We start from the raw sequence: 17,639 nt of genomic DNA on the forward strand, positions 1-17,639 counted from the left end.
GTATTCTGTATAGTATTGTCCTACAAGTCTGATACACACTATCCCCAAATCTTAATGTCTCCCATGCCTTAAAAAGTTTGTTGCTCAAGAAGAGTCTTTGGTCAGTTTTACAGATGGGCCAGTAAACATAGAAACCAGGAAAGCCTTATGAGGATATTTGTACTTCCACAAAATCTCTACCCTTTTGATGAAATGGTTTCTAGAGACAGTTCATTGTTCTTACAAGAAAAGCGGTAGATAAACAAGTCTCACACTAGAACACAACGTACATCTCAGAAAGGGCATCTAGGTCCCAGGAAGTAATTACCCTCAATCTACCTAAAAAGGCTGTGTGTCATCTATGGGCCAGTAATGAAATGGGCAATTATGTAGTTCATTATTTTTAATGCAAGCTGCCATGTTAGACAGGGGAGTGGAGAATCCACCAGCGTTAGCTCCTGGGCCATAAAAGTAGTCATCAAAGGCAGCGTGGGAAATTGCTGCACACTAGCAAGCTCTGTGTCGTGCAGCTCATCACGGTTTGATTCCCCAAGCAATTTATGCAGACGGGATCAAATGCATTTGACATTGCGGGACTCATTCAAGGTCTATTTTTGTGGCAAATACATCTGAGGAAGACAAACAAAGAGAGCAAAAAAAAAAAAAGAAAAAAAGAAAGGAGCACTTTGCTAAAATTTCCAAGACTAGGTTTGTGCAGGCTTTCGCATGTATTGTAATGAATGTAAATATATTTTCAAACGCGAACAATTAAAGATACCTGAGCCTGTCCGGGTTTGGATATGGCTCTTAAATCATGACAAAAGTTTGTATTTTGAAAACATTTCTTATTATTATCAATTTTGAAAACAACATTGTTTTTTTTTTGTTTTTTTTTTTTTTTTTTCAGAGACGATACATTTTTTCAGTATTGTTTAATGAATAGAACGTTCAAAAATCATTTGCCTTTATTTGAGGCAGAATATTTATAAAATTCGTCATTATAACTGGCAATTTTGATCAATATTATGTGTACTTGCTAAAATAAAAACAAAACTATAATTTCAATAGTTTGACCCCAAACTTCTGGTATATATCTGCTGAACTTACCTCCAAGTAAGTCTGTTTTTTTTTTTTTTTTTTTTTGTTAAACAATATGGTTATATTTTATTTTGATAGTCTACTTAAGACATACAAGAAATCTTGCAACTACATGTGAGCTAATTCTCATTCATTTGCAACTACTGTACGTCTACTAACTCTCAGAGTAGACTGTTAGAATAGGTTTAGAGTTATTAGAAGAGGTTGACATATACTTGACATATACGTTTCTCATAGTCACTATGTTGGGTGGACCCATCAAAATAAAGTGTTAGAAGATTTTAAGCAGACAGTTTACAAATACTATAATGACTGCTAGTTGACATGTTGTTGCAAATTTACTTAGATTTAGTAGAACTCTGCAGTAAAATATCATACACACAGAAAACAATTATAATTTGCAGAATTAACTGACTGAATGATAGTTATTAGCTGTTGGATAGGCTCATCAGACATCTGAATGAAAACCAGAATAATAAGAAACAGTAATCAATCACAACTGAATCACACACAAAAATCACGACTGATTGTTCCAATGTTTTATTTTATTTTATATACCCTTCTAGAGAATTTGCCAACCGAATCTCAACTAATTCTAACAGTTGAGATGTTTTAATTGCTTTGAGAACAAAACTCTAAAGGAAGAAATGTCTGGTGGATCTGTTGGGGTGTCTTATTTTCCGAAATATTTGCATAATAAGTTCACTGAGCATTATCCCAACAGAGATCTGTTAAAGTGGGCTAGCATGAAACAGTAAAACTCATTAGCGCAAACCTAACTTCAATTCTATTATACAGAATTAATAGTAAGGCATTTTAATAACAATTAGAGCCATCATGTTTTTCTATATCTTTACTTTACATAACAGTGACTGATAGTTCAGACATGAACTCGTCTGATAGGTCCAAACATTAAGTGCATGACTGCAGAGCAGAACTAGGCCGCTCGTCATTGATGAGCTCCTCTAACACTAATTGGACTGTATAATTAGAACAGTGCAGGCAAAAGGACAAAGCTGAGGGATATTAAAGGAGAAATCTGTTAACAAAATCCGTTGACTATGGCTTTTTTGTTTCTTCTGAGGCATGAATATGGAAATGAACTGAAAACTATACTAACAGAGGTCAGGCCTGTTAAAGTCTTTTCACAGTGCCATTTTAGTTTATTTATTCAAAAAAAATAGATATATAGATAGATTAAAAGAATGGGGACATAAATTACACCCCTTGTTGATGTGAGAATCCATTGTGAGCAGTGAGAGTATCACAAAACTATTCACACTGTCAGATCAGAATAACACTGCTATCATTTAATCAGATAAAAGCAGAAGTCTAAAATCAGACAACAGAAATGATGATGATAATTTACTGCTGTGTGCAGGATATGGGAAAAAGCTATGAAAGGATCACAAAAATAATACCTTTTCGTAGATTAATGTGTCATATTTTCCTATTTAGTAACTTGTATTCTGTAAAAACTGAGAGGAAGAAGAATTCTACATTAACAGGGAATTTAAATCAAGCCTATGAAAACGTGAATACTTCTTGTTTTCTGCGTTGTAAAGACTCAGTCCATGTGACAGCTTAATTGTCAAACAAAGACCATTATCATTGTTAAAACACAAGTTAGAATCAATCATTTGATGCAAAGTTGAAGTTGAGTTTTTAAAGTTGTCACATCTTACTAGCAAATAATAATGCGTTACTCAGTTCGCTCTAGCACTGCAGCTGAAGTAATTGGTGATTTATTTGTGAAACTCAGTGTGAATTGCCACTCATCAACCATTTTGCTTCCGCATGTGACCCTTTTTTGAGTTCAGGATAGATAGATAGATAGATAGATAGATAGATAAATAGATAGATAGATAGATAGATAGATAGATAGATAGATAGATAGATAGATAGATAGATAGATAGATAGATAGATAGATAGATAGATAGATAGATAGATAGATAGATAGAGTCTATGGACATGCTAAGGTTTTAAATAATTGCAATATATTTCTTAAAATGAAAAGTTCTAAAACATTTAAACTGACTACAGTCATAATAACTTTTTCTAAAAGCAATTAATTATTGACACTAACCTAGATACAGAGTTACTTGAAGTTTTGTCACTGTTTTCAGTTTCTTCACAAGGACCTCTGATTGTTTTCTTATATTCATTTGATTCTTTCTTACCAAAGTGTTACTCGCTGCACCAAACAGGTCAAAGCTAGACTGTGAAGAAAGGAGTCATATATTCAGTATATATATATATATATATGCATTTTGAGCAGAACAGTCTCATACAATACCTGAATTATTACCTTTCATGCTTTGAACAATGTGGGAAATTGCTACACTTTGCCAATTTGCATTGAAGTCAAACGAAAAAATCTGAAGTGACATGGCAATCTATGTGTACTTCATCCAGCGTCGATCACCTAAATTGAACAGGTCAGTTACTAAACTAAACAGTTACTACTTCAGATTGTCTTCAAATGTTTTATCTGCTTTTGGTCGCATGATAATGATATATTCAGATTACAATAATCAGGGTCAGAGCGTTGATGAGCTGCCAGATTGTGTAGGAAAAGTCCATTTCTGTGATGAGGCTAATCAACAGCCTAGATCATCACCGCCACTGCCATCATCATCATTAACAATAAAATAGCCACTTTTTCAGTTCAAACAAAAACAACAAATTATCAATCAACAATGAAGGAGTAAACAGGAAGAAAAATGCACTGGTGGATTGGGTTTGACGTGTATTGCACGTTCTTTGGTGTAAGGTGGACATAAAAAATGCATATAAAAATAAATGAATAAATACAAAATTAAAACAATATAACAATTATATATAACTTTGTTGGTTTTTAAACAGCCAGATCAGTCAAGAATGAAGCCTGAGGCATGTTGGCCTGAGGTATCAGGCAAAAATAAGAGCAATTATGCAGTTATTATAATTACAATTATGTTGCTCAATTAAATGTCTGATTCTTAAATACCATGACCCTTTGCTGGCTGTACCAGTGTGAGGTTTTCTTTTTAATGGCCAGATTGTAAATTGAGTTAAATCAATTGTGTGCAAGTTTGATTCATTTTCTTATTTATGTGTTTAACCTTGAAATATCAGTTTTTAAATCATTCTGATGATACACTGACTAATGAGGCTTAAAATGTCTATTCTGGGAGTATTTAAGGGGTAAAAAACATCCTGTTAAAAGGGTGAATTGCTTTATGGAGGAATCAAATGGATGTGTACAGATATCTACTGTGGTAATGACAGGGATATATTTATGATAGTGAATTTGACAAAAACACACAAGTCTAGCATACAGCTAAATTGAGTCAAGTTGCGACTTGTTCACCAAAACTGCACTAAAAGATCAGTATTTAAGACTAGAACACCACATAGGTGAACTTGATGGATTGAGTTGGCAGAGGATTCATTTGGGAGAAACAAGTTTCCTCCAATAATATATTTTACCCATTAGGAGAAAATTGAGGAAGCGAGATAGTTTGTGCGATTAGTCAACTGATGCATAGCCTGTCAAAAACCTGGATTTCCTCCTGTCATCATTTTAACAAACTGTCTCTTTAAAATCACTGATGTATCTGTCTGTAGGTATGTTTCCAGACTAGGCTTACCAATTAGCTAATGCTGTTGTCAGAGGAAACAATCCCACTTTTGAAGCTCGCTCACTATTCAAAAAGTCGTCCTCCTAAACAATCCGACACTACTTGTGACAGCCGAGCGCATTTAGATCAGTAAAAGCTACCGTGGTGTTGACGCTCTGAAGTCATCATCATCATTATGGCGGCTATTAAAGCAGTCCGTGGGCTCTTTATCTGCATGTTGTGAGGCTCGTGGGAATTGATCAGGACTGGATTGCAACACAGACTTTTCACAGTTGATTTATAAGTCCTAGGAAAGTAATAAAAGGTGCCCACTCAAGCATTTGAATCCAATTATCTTTCACAGAATGCTGTTGTTATCCAATTAAAACTCTCTCTGCTCATGAGAATTATAATAAGTTATTTTCTTGATTTTTTTTTTTTTTTTTTTTACAGAGGTGATTTATACTAAATGTTGCACACTCTATGTTCAATGTCGATCTGGTATAAATATTTGGTGAAACTTAAACACTACAGGCTGTGAAAACAGAAATCAAGTTTGGAAAAGGGAAATGATCAGTTTAGTATGAAAGATGTCATCCTAAACCAGCCGGGACATTGAATCTGACGCTTCTGTGGCTGCTAGAAATGGACGAAGATGCAATAGAGGCACGCTTTATTTATCTGGAATCATGAATTTTATTAAGCAATAGAAAATATACACCAGGGAAAATAGCTTCCTTTACGAGTTCTCTTTTTTTTCTCAATTTTATACTTTTTCTTCAAAAATCAACTCCCACTTGTAAAGGCCAGTGAAAAACGACAGTCAAATAATCCCACAGGAAAACTGGATGACAAAAAACAAAAAACAACAACAAAAAACTTCTGCCTTCACTGCAGTCCCATCTGACCAGACAGCAGGGAAACGACACACAACTTCTGGTTTAAAGAACATGCGCAGCCATTATGGGACGTGCTGCTGGCCTTTCTCTTGAAAGACTCTGCTCAGTATTTGTACCTCAGGGCCCCAGTTGTCTACCTCACTGAGATCCAGCTCTGTCTGGGTCTCCGGCAGGTCCAGAGAGCTGATGGAGCCGGACGGGGAGCCGCGGCCCTCGTACGCGTAAGTCTGAAGAGAATCATACGGAGGGCCACTTGTGTCCCGGTCGGCCTCAACCACTTTGAGCTTAATCACCTCATGGATGTCCTCGTCAGGTAATGTCAAAGCCGGGCTGAGAGCCTCAGTCCCCATTGATCTCCACAGCTCCGACTGCAGGTTTTTCCTCATCCTCATCTCCTCGGCTGCTGCGGGGTTCCTCAACGCCGCTATGTCAAAGGCCTCTGTGTCTTCCTCACCTCCTCCCTCATCATCGTACGTGACTACATTCTCTCTGATATCCTCCGCCGAGATGATCAGAGGCTCCTTTTTGCTCTTCTTGCTACGCAGAGTGACAAACAGTACCACGATGGCTACAAGAGAGGAGACACAAGCTTAGTTTGTTCATCCGTGTAAATGGTGATGTGAATTAGATGCACTACCATCGGGAGTTAGTGACGTATCGCTTGGGCGTACAAAATGAGGAGTGCAATCATCTGCTTGCTGACATTTTCATATGGGGAAAAGCTTTGTCTGGGCAAATAATCACTTAATCACTCATGTGCTGATGTGAAATCAATGGAGTTTTCCCATAAATAGCCATGAGCCTCTTCTTTCAAACAGATTAGCCCTGTTCCAAACAGCTACCTTTTAAGGCATCAACAGCAATCATTAACAAAAAACATAATATTAATAATACTTATTACATTAACATAAATAAAATATGTCTTTTATTTCAGCTATTAGCTGATGCAACATTTCTAGATTTTGTTGAGTTTAATTTTAAGTACTAAAATAATTCAAATTAAACTAAAATTAATAAATACTATATATATATATATATATATATATATATATATATATATATATATATATATATATATATATATATATATATATATATATATATATAAACATAAGCTATAATAGTATATCAATGATACTAAAATAACAATAGGTAGCACTAACTAAAATGGACCCTCATAAGCAGGGTTACTATATATAGCCTAACTAATACGAAAACCATAAAAAAATAAGTGTGAAATGAAATAAAAACATTTTTACAAATTTTCAGCTGGTTCTTAATTGCAATTTAGATAAACTAAAACAACTACAACTACAAATTTACAAAAACTACACATTAAAAATGAAAAAAAAAAAAAAAAAAAAAAAAAACAAATATATATATATATATATATATATATATATATATAAATTTATATATATACAAAAAAAAAAAAAAAAAAAAAAAAAAAAAAATATATATATATATATATATATATATATATATATATATATATATATATACACACACACAACACACACATACAATTTAAAACATACAAATATTAACTAATTTAAAATATTAATAAAATAACTGTATTACTGACATCATTGACTAATTGAATTTTTCACTGAGCTGTTCATCATGCTATCTCCTTAGATGATTATAGCATGGATACATGCCACCTTCAACTGTTACTTAAAAAGGTAACTATGTTGCATTCTACTTCTGGAAACAGTCTTCATAATGATAGTTGCTAAATGTTGAAAGCACCCACTTCACCAAAACTAAGCTAGTCTGTTTGTGTTTGCTGGTTTGAGATGCCAAAGCTGGTTTAACTGCACAATTCCCTTCTACAGCCAGCCAACAGATCAGCTTGACCTGTCAGGGCGACCAACTGAGACTTGCAAACCAGCTCAGGCTTGAATAACATGTTTAGCAGGGTGGATAGGTCAATTTTGGAATGGAGCCACAGCATTGTGTTTGGGTTGTACAGTTGTTTATGCTCTAAATTGGGAAGAGCTTCTAAATCCTTTGCATGCAAAAAAAAATAAAAATAAAAATAATAATAATTATATATTAATATGCAGAAATCCAGGAGGATCGGGAGGTACAGGACCCCTCCCCCATCTGAGGGTAGTCCCCCCTAAAATTATGATTAAAAACCATGCTGAGCACTATAAAATTTTTTTTTATATATTTTAAATAATTCTGTAAGCAGTAAAACACCACAAACGGGGCAAAAATGCGTTTTAAGTTTAGAAATATTTTGAGTCTCCCCTTCCTTGCCTCACAGTGCTTTGGTCCAAATGCCTGCTTCCCTCTTTTACATCGTCCACACAGACACAAGTCAATAGTTGTGGAACTCCAGTAAGTTAGGCTGTCAAGGCAATTTTATTCACTTAAACATAAGATTAAGTGATTATTTTTTCTTTAATACAGATGATGCCAATGATTTTTTTTTTTTTTTTTTCTGATTCCGCTATGTTAGAAATAATAATGTTACTTGCTTGACGGAAAATGTTGCTAGGTTTTGAAACAACAAAACCCACCCAATTGCTACTCAAAACTAACCCAAACTAACTGCGTTTTGAGGTGGTCCCCCAGTAAAAATTGTGTTCCAGAGGCTAAAATAAACGTTATTGGGGTCACATCAATATTAATTATGTATCCCAATTCCACGGGAAAACCGCAGGCTTGGCAACACTATGATGGATAGCAATGTCTACAATGAACAAAAGTCACGACCGCTGTTGCAATGCGACCACAACAGCTTAGTTTAAAGCTTAGCTTTAGCTGTATTATTTGTGTCCCTTTCAAAAATTGCTCTTGAGAAATGTTCAGTTTAACGCCCCCCTCCCAAACGGTTAGATTAAATTGACGCCCCCTGCTTATATTTAAATGTATTATTAACACCACTTCCTGTCTGTTCAGGTATGTGCAAGTTACAATTGTTGTTCCAGGTTTCAGCCCACAGAGTTGTGCAGCATTCCTGAGTAGTGTCTATATTTGGCCTTGTCAGTGGACCGGAGTGAGAGAGGGGGATTTCACACATTCTGTAGGGTGAAACCTTTCATCTACAACCAGTGAATTTCAAGCAGTGCTTCTACTATCTATGCATGCATGTATGTATGTATGTATGTATGTATGTATCTATGTATCCATCCATCCATCCATCCATCCATCTATCTGTCTGTCTGTCTGCCTGCCTGCCTGCCTGCCTGCCTGTCTGTCTGTCAAGCAAGTGATAATAAAATAAATAAATTAAATCCTACAAAAATATTTTACAAAATAAATTATTGATGATTCACTCAAATTGAAATCGAAATAAATAAATAAATACATAATGAAAGTAAAATAAATAAATAAATAAAGAAAGAAAGAATAATTTTACTTCTGGATTCAGACCCCTTCATATGTTTCTGCTCTTTCCCTAATGTCAAATTCATGAAGGAAAGACTCAAGTTCTTCTCTTGGCTGTTATGTTTTCAGTCTTACCCAAGAGGATGAGCACGCACAGCAGGATGGCAATGAGGGCTCCGGTGCTGAGACCAGCCGAGGACAGGAATGCTTGAGCCCTGCACACTGGCGTCCTGGCCCCACGCTGGCACGGACACACCCTGAGCGTAAGCGTGCTGGTGCTGCTGAGGACGGGCTCTCCTCCATCCCACACAACCACGAGCAGCTGGTACAGCTCCTGTTCTGCCTGGCTGAAGCCTTGCCTGCGTGCCAACACACTTGCGCTGCTATCTGTCAGAGAGAGCAGAGGTTTATTCTCGCTGGATGCATGCATGACGACGCTGTGCAACCGAAGCCAACAAAACAATTCTTTCCCCCTTCTCGGCAGTTGCCTCTGAGAATGGAGAACATCTTTTTGAATATTGCATTCTGTTACTTCATTTTCAAACAGCCTGATATGGTTTTTGATTCTTCACTGTTGAAATGACAACAGCGATAAAACTGCAGCCACAGCACTATGTTAGAATACATTCCACTAAGCATCATTTTTTTTATGTATATATATCAGTCAAAAGTTTGGGGTGAAAAATATATTTTTTAAGATTAATACCTTTATTCAGAAATTATGCATTAACCAATCTACAGTTACAGTGACTTTAATAAAAAAAAGCTGTTAATTGAACTTTCTATTCATCAAATAATCCTGTATCCTTTATCATGGTTTTTGTACAAATATTAAGCAGCACAACTGTCTTCAACACCAAATCAGCATATTTGAATGATACAGTCATGTGACACTGCTAAATAATTCAGCTCTGTCATCAAAGGAATAAATTATTTTACATTTACAATTTGTCACCTTTATACAAAATTGGGTTATTCACATATTCTTATTCAGATGATTTTATCCAAAGCAACTTAGAAAAGAGGAACAACATATTTAAAATAAATTAAAATAGAAAATAGTTATATTAAATTGTAATAGTATTTCACAATATTACTTATTACTCTATTTTTAATCAAATAAATACAACCTTGGTGATCATAACAGACTACTTTTAGTCTTTGTGCATATAGATTAATTCAATAAATGAATATCTAAATTCATGCCTAGCCGCCTACCTACGGTATTTGTTTAGAACTTAGAAAAAAGATGCTGCAGCCAATGAGCAGCCGGTGGGGGCTGGCTGCAGGACGACTCAACCTCTGCAAAAAGTTTTTAATGTTTATCAGAAAATAACTACTCAAGATTTTGCTTTAGTATAATTTTCGGGACAATTAGGGCCAGATTCGGGACAACAGTTTAGATTTCCTAAGTCTTTCCTTATAGTCAGTAGAACGTCTTTTTGGGAGATCATCACAATAAAGAGGTAGCAGATATTAAGCAGATGGGCTACTTATACTCTAATGAGAGTTAGTTGACATGGAGGTGCAATGTTACTTATTGTTAACAGAATGTTCAAAAGGGACCACAAACCAAAGATCATAAAAATAATATAATTTTACAATAGCTTCAAATTTGGTTAATCCAATCCAATCCGAATTATGCGTTTCATAAATATTTTTTTAAGATAGAAATGAATAATAATAATAAGGTGTCTATGTTTTCTGATACACATTGGCCTATCTTTACTTGTGTTCAAATAAAAAGAAATATACAAGTTTGCCTTACTGCTGTACCTCCCCAACAGGAGTGCTGGAGCGCCAGTGTGCTGACACCACGTAAATCCCACACAGTGACAAAAGCGTCATGCTTTATTAACTCCCTACAGTGCTCCAACTTTTCTCGTGCAAATTTGCTTGTGCAAATTTTTTTCACCTTCTTTCTAGCTGTCGCTGCCTTCCTTTCGCACATACGCACACACCCACAAACAGGCAGGTCGTAAGCACCTCAGCATATGCACGGTCATGCTGCTGCTTCCCACTGCAGATATGTGTTGAGCTAGAGTCTTCTGACTATGTTTGGGTTTGGGTTGCAAGATGAATTCCGTCTCCCTCTGAATACCAGCTCCCAGGAGAGCAAGAGCGTAGGTTTGGGTTTAACACTGGTATGGGCATGTTAATATCAATCATGCTATACAAATGCACCTCTGGGCAAATTGCCTGCAACAACTCATAAGAGTTTAGACAGAGTATTTACTTTATTTTACACCGTATCAGGTAAAGTAGTATATATTTGATCTGATAAAGTGAACAAATAAATGTTTTTCCCACCTCCTGTCTATGCTCAACCTTAATGGGCTATAAATGGAAATCAGTAAATAATCAATAAATTACCAATATTAATTTTGAGATTTGTTAAAGACTTGTTAAATGTATTAAGCAGTATTAAAATAAAATATTAGTGTTTTAAAAGACAAACTTTATATTAATGTTAGAATATGACTAAGGTAATGTAAATGTAAAACTAGAGCAAATGTGCATGCATTATTATTATTATTATTGTTATTATTATTTTTATTATTATTATTATTATTATTGTATGCATGAGCATAGCTAGTATACAATACAACTGACATGGATAAACATTCTATATTACTAATATTGGCTGACAATTATAACTATATGGTACTAAAAACCACGCATGTCGAATAAAAAAAATAAATAAAAAATATAAGCTATATAGTTACTAAAGTTATATGCAGGCTGAATACAAAAATAAAGGACTAAACAGTTATTTAACTGCTAGGGAGAAAAAAGTAACTAATGACAAGTACTCTAACTGATGCTTTAATTTATAAAGGGAAGTAATATACTTAAAATTTTAGGAATTAAAAGACATAAATGCTACATTCCTTAACTGTAATATTTGATATTATTTGCTTGTCTCTGGGCCTGTAATGTCCATATACCCAAGTCTACAGCAGTGTAAACGAGGCAGGGCTCTTTCTCTCCAGGAATCTAATGCTTGCAGAACCCTCAACTATTGTGAATGCATTAGATACTACAGGAAGGAACATTTCCTAACTCAGGGTTAAGGTTAACACTAGCCAAATTAGCATCTCTGAAATATTTACGCATAAATCAGCCATAGTGACCCCTAGGTTTAGCGCATTTGTGTTTGATTTCATGCTGTGGGGGTTTTATAAAATGGCCTGCAGGTAGACTCCATTTACTCTGTCCAAACACTATTAAAAAACATGAACATGAAACGACCGAGGGTGGAATGATCATTAGCGAATCTTCACAAACAACGCAGAAAACGTGGTCTGTAATTACACATGGATGGGAAATTCACAGTTGCACTTTGATTTAAGTAGCAGTGATTCGTAAACACTTTCCCTGTGAAAAAACATGAGAGCGAACGATGCATGTACTGTGGATAATTAATCTTCACTGTGAGATGCGTCGTGCAATAAATATAGAGATATGTAAATAAATAGGAAATAGCAACAACAACAACAAATACTGCCAATACTGCAGTATAGTGCACCTCCGTAGGGAATGTCCATCATATTTTTTCTGCTTCAACCTGGCAAGCGCTCTGGTCGAGTGGATGCTGGCATAATGACTGCGGCGCCAGGAAAGAAACATCTACGTGATCAAGGATGACAGCCCTACACACCCACTCACTCTCAGCAAGCGCAACAGAGCGCTCCAACCCCCAATGTGTAAAATGGTCAGTAATGTTCCATCCGTTGGGATATTATTTAAGGATGAGGCAGTCTGAGGGGACCTTGGCTAGGATACAAACTCAAAAGCACTGGCTCTTCTGAACTATCTCATCTCCCTGATTGCCCTGTTAAACTCCAACCGGTCCACCTGCAGCACTGATTCACCCAAGCAGCGGTCCGGCATTAGAAGTAAATCATTACAGCCCAACCATCTCCACCAGGGAGCCTTGAGCTAACATAAACACAGACCTGGTTTCTGAGGAAACAGCTTGGTTGGCCTTGCAACGATATTAAAAAAGAGATAGAAGAGGAGGGGAAGGCTGGAAATGAGGGTGATGTGTGTGACAACGTGGTAGTAAATATGTTTGTGGAGAGGCATTGAGGGTTTGCCCTGAGCAAACATCAGGAAATCAGTTGGAAAACATTAGAAAGATTCCATTACTGAGATGCCATCAGAGAGCCCCTTTAGATCAGTCAGATCGCATTTGACTTTAATGAGAGCGTGTGTACAACTTAAGTACTGAATATGGAATTTGTTTTTGTAACTAACTCCTAAAATACAAGCTTGACATGTCAAACTATTTCTAATTAGATGTTTTACCCAGCCAAAACAAATCCTGCAGATGTGTGGTTTTGTTATTGTGTGTGTTGTTGTTGTTGTTGTTTTTTTACCTTCATTGTCCTTCAGAGTGAGGTTTGGATTCACTGGAAGGTCTTCTGGTAGAGCGAAAGTAAATCGACCATTGGCAAAGTTGTCCTTGTCTGTGGCCCTGATGATTTGAATGACCTACACCCAGAACAAGAGAAAACAAGCTGATGCTTAGTGCTTTCTTTTTCCAGAATTAAGGTTGAATAAAAAATGGCACTAAATATAACTAAAACAGACACGTTTTGCTTCTCTGAGAGATGGGTTTTGCCACTCCTTATAACCCAGAAATGTAATTGGACCACCTGGGCTTCTTCTTCCTCTCCACTTTTGAAAGACATTAACTTCAGACTGCTGACCCAAAGCCCCTCGGCCAGTTGGGTGTCTGGATCACAGTCATTGAACAGATCACTAGTTTGAAGCATTGCTCAGACTCATGATGTTTTGTCAGCTTGTTAACCTAATTGGCTCCTGCTAGCACATCAGCTGGAAGTTGGAATCTCCTCATGCAGAGTCTGGACCAATTATTGAAGCTCTTCACCTGTCTCTGACGTACCACCCATGTTGGGTCAAGGGTTTCTTTCTCTGGGGCACTTTCACACCAGAGCATCTGGTTGGTTTGATCCTAGTTGGTTTGATGTTGGATTTGGTTGGTGTTTTGGTATGGTTCATGTTCAGAATTGGTGCAAAATCAATATTATGACATATGATTAGCTTTAGCAAGCTATGATTCACACTTATTAAAGGATAATGCAAATTAGTTTCTCAAGAAAATGCATTTAGGAGCAGTTCACATTTGTGGCAGCTGCATTTTTTTGTTGGTGTAAGGAATCAACAAGAGTAAACTTTCTCTACAATCTACAATAAGACAGACCAATACTTGGAGAAGGGTGTAGAAAAGAACTCTGGACCAAGTAATAGAGCCAATTTTAAATATGGCCTTTGTCCCTGCATAACAGATTTCCTAAAAGAACAGCATTGTTTCATGCAGCGTACTGTTGTGAATGTGTGCAGAGCAGATCAAAAGAAAAGAGCTTCCTGTGAGTTGATGCCAGTACAAGAAATGTGGTTTTGCCTTATCTCTGTGGAAACACTTAATCAAGGGCCACAGCATAACAGCAGTCCCTGATTATCTTACAAAGTAATTGGGAAGAGGATTTTATTTAGATGTTAGATGGACTGGTTTAAGCCCAGCAGACCAGAAGTCACAATAAATGAAAGACAATTTCTTTGCTTATTCATGGACCTCAACCTTATACATTAAATCATTCACTGGGCTTGAATGAAGCCTGAAAATAATTAAAAAGCAGCCTTTAATTAAACAGAGGTCTGAAAAAACAAAACAAAACAAAACAACAACTACACTTTCATTCCTTTATCTAAAGAGATGAAAATTCTGCACTCATTTATTACATTGTTCCAAACCCACAACACTTTGATTAATCTTTGAAACGGAAGATATATATATATATATATATATATATATATATATATATATATATATATATATATATATATTTATATCTAAGAGGTGTTTATACCTTTTATTCCTCCACTGAAAGTCAAGGTAACTAAAACTCAGGGTGTATTCACACCAGGAAAAGTCCGCTAGTTCACTTGCTTTGGTCCGGACCAAATACAATGTTGATTTTTTTTTTTTTTTTTTTTTTTTGGTGCGGTTTGCTTTCACACTGCCCTTTTTGCAAGTGAACCAGAAATTGTAAACAAAACCACGTGTGCTAAGGTCATCCATTCATTGGACAGAAATTCTCAAGCAGGGAAAAACAGGAAGATTAATCATGGAGATTCTTCGTAGTGCAATTGTTATTATTTTACTGATTTTCTGTTATTAGCTACACACACAATATGAAGACACTTATGATCAGATGAGACAATGTCATCTATACGATGTTGTAACAAGGATTGTTGACATACCATGGCATACCAAGGCATACTGACAATGGTACTGTGAAGAATAATGATTAGGTATAATAAAAGCGAAAGTGAAACTTAAAAAAACAGCATTCATAGGAAAGCAAATGCAGGCTTTCACAAGTGTCAGCTAACTGTGCTATAATCCGTAACACCCCCCCCCCCCCCCACAATCAACATGATTTTTATGCGTCTACTCCAATAGCTGTCATATATAGGAATTTGCCCAAGTGTCAATGAGGCAGCGTGTCTCTTTGGTGCTCCTTGTTGAAACACAACTAAACATTTTTCAGTGGCTAGCAAATGTTGCAAACACAACACTTTCCCCTAAGGCAACTCCAGCTACAGGAGCCTGTTAACTCAAAAGGCGCTGTGCTTTCTGCAATTGTATCAGATCGAGGTCGGATCATATTCACACTAGGGCTGTGCGATTAATCAAAATCGAAATAAAATCGTGATTTGAGTGTGCACGATTTCTAAATCGCTTTATAGCACGATTTTCCGCAGCCCCAACCTTCAGCAGTATGTTATCTGAACCAATCAGGATGCAGCGCGCCTAAGTGGAGCGCGAGAACAGAGCAGACTGGGCACATGCCTTACTCCAGGTTCACACACTCTGTCTGTGATGCGTAGCCTTTTTTTTTCCAGCCCATGTTAATGGTTTAGAACGCTCACACTGCACGCGGTAAAAGATGAGAACAGAAAAGGTTATAAATTGAAAGGTGCAAAAAAATTTAATATCTTGCCCATGAGCACAGAGAGAGTTGTGAGTGCATTATTTAAATGTGCTTTCAAGTTACAATAATGCACTCTCGATTAAAATCGAAATCGCAAAATTGATAAAAAAAGATTTTTTTTTGTCTAAATCACACAGCCCTAATTCAGACCTTAAATGAACCATACCAGAGTTCATTTGGTTGTTTGGTGCGCACCAGAGTGCGATTGTTGTATCACACCTGCCAAAAAGTTCCGCACTAAAGGGGAATATTAACCAGAGTTCGTATCAATCGAACCAAACAAGACAGGTGTGAATAGACCCTTAGATGATCCAAAAAAGTAATTAATACTTTGTAAAATGAATCCATATAAAGCCGTCGTATGAGTCGTATGAAGATATGCAGTACAATCGCAAAACTTTCTTTTGGTTTGGAACAATATTGGGGTGAGTAAATGATGACGGAATTGTGACCTATCCCTTTAAGTACACTTTATGGTTAACCACCAGCACAGCGGGCACAAATGTTCAAACAGGACCCTTGATATTTAATTTAAAAAAATGTATTGTCGCCCACTGTGTGTGAATTGTGTGTGTCTAACTGCTTAAATCGTAATCTCATTCAAGGGTAAAGCTATAAAAGCTATGCCGCAGCACTGCTGTTCATTGCTGCACATGAACCTAGATTTCAACGTGCAACGATTAACATTTCCTGTGAGCCATTCCTAGTGCGCTTGATGCGGACTGCTATCTGCCGGTGAATACATTGGTACATGCTGAATTATTTATAGGTTTAAGAGCCTCCAAAGTCTGTCGAGCCACAGATAAATCCATCCTTGATGGTTTCAGACATATCATAAAGGCAGCGTATGTGTTTTTCATTTATGCATGTGTCCATGGCATTAGTGCAAGTGGGAGTGTGTGTGTTCAGACATACATGTGAAAAGAAAGATGGAATTAAACCATGAAAAAAAAGATGATTTGAGAAAACAAAAAATGGTGCAGAAATAGGGAAGGAGAAAAGGACAGGAGAAAAGGAGAAGTGCAGATAGGAAAAACGGTTTCAGGGGTTCAGATTGAAGCTGACAGGTCGAAAAAGAATGATAGTGACACACTGAGGAAAAGACTGAGAGGAGATAACTAACCTGGCCTGCTTTGGAGCCTTCACACAAAACCAGAGCACTGTCTGTGGCAATATAGGGGGCATTGTCATTGACATCCAAGACCTGGACTGTGACTGGTACATGGCTCACCAGATTTGGATTGTCTGGAAAAAAAAAGATGACAAATATGAAATCATGGATGTTTTCTAATTAATAACTTCCAAAAAACAATGAATGATCAATGTATGAGAGATTTCAAATGACTGAAATCATGACAGATCAGGACATATTGGCATAACACGTGAATCAGCAATATTTGCTGTTGAATACTGTGTTTTATGTACAAGAAAAAGATATCCTTAAATTCTTTATGCACAATTCAAATGCCAACTTTGGGGCACTTAATTAACTATGTGAACATTTAATACTCTCACTAGTTTATTTGTAATGTCCAAGTTTATTTGTCCAATATTAAAGTCAAAGTTTATTTGTCCAGTGGTAATGAACTTGCACAGTTATTTGTATCTATCCTAAATATGCACAGTTAAATCATATTTTTTACACTTTTATACTAATCTAAACAAATTACTGCCATGGATATCATGAGAAGCT

General features: G+C 36.3%; 1 protein-coding gene across 1 annotated transcript in view; it reads right to left on the bottom strand.

Annotated features, from left to right (window-relative positions):
• Positions 1–5,348: 5,348 nt before the first annotated feature.
• The window catches only part of LOC113069339 (cadherin-18-like), a 33,394-nt gene continuing 21,103 nt past the window's right edge, over positions 5,349–17,639 (bottom strand). Inside the window, exons 8-11 of the mRNA XM_026242346.1 lie at positions 17,070–17,191; positions 13,304–13,418; positions 9,057–9,308; positions 5,349–6,147 (exon numbers count right to left, since the gene is read on the bottom strand). Of these exons, the coding sequence (XP_026098131.1) occupies positions 5,642–6,147; positions 9,057–9,308; positions 13,304–13,418; positions 17,070–17,191 (995 nt within the window). The 3' untranslated portion in view covers positions 5,349–5,641. The remainder of the gene's footprint in view (positions 6,148–9,056; positions 9,309–13,303; positions 13,419–17,069; positions 17,192–17,639) is intronic.

This window comes from Carassius auratus, unplaced genomic scaffold (genome assembly GCF_003368295.1).
Source record: "Carassius auratus strain Wakin unplaced genomic scaffold, ASM336829v1 scaf_tig00001520, whole genome shotgun sequence".
NCBI classification, from domain to species: Eukaryota; Metazoa; Chordata; class Actinopteri; order Cypriniformes; family Cyprinidae; genus Carassius; species Carassius auratus.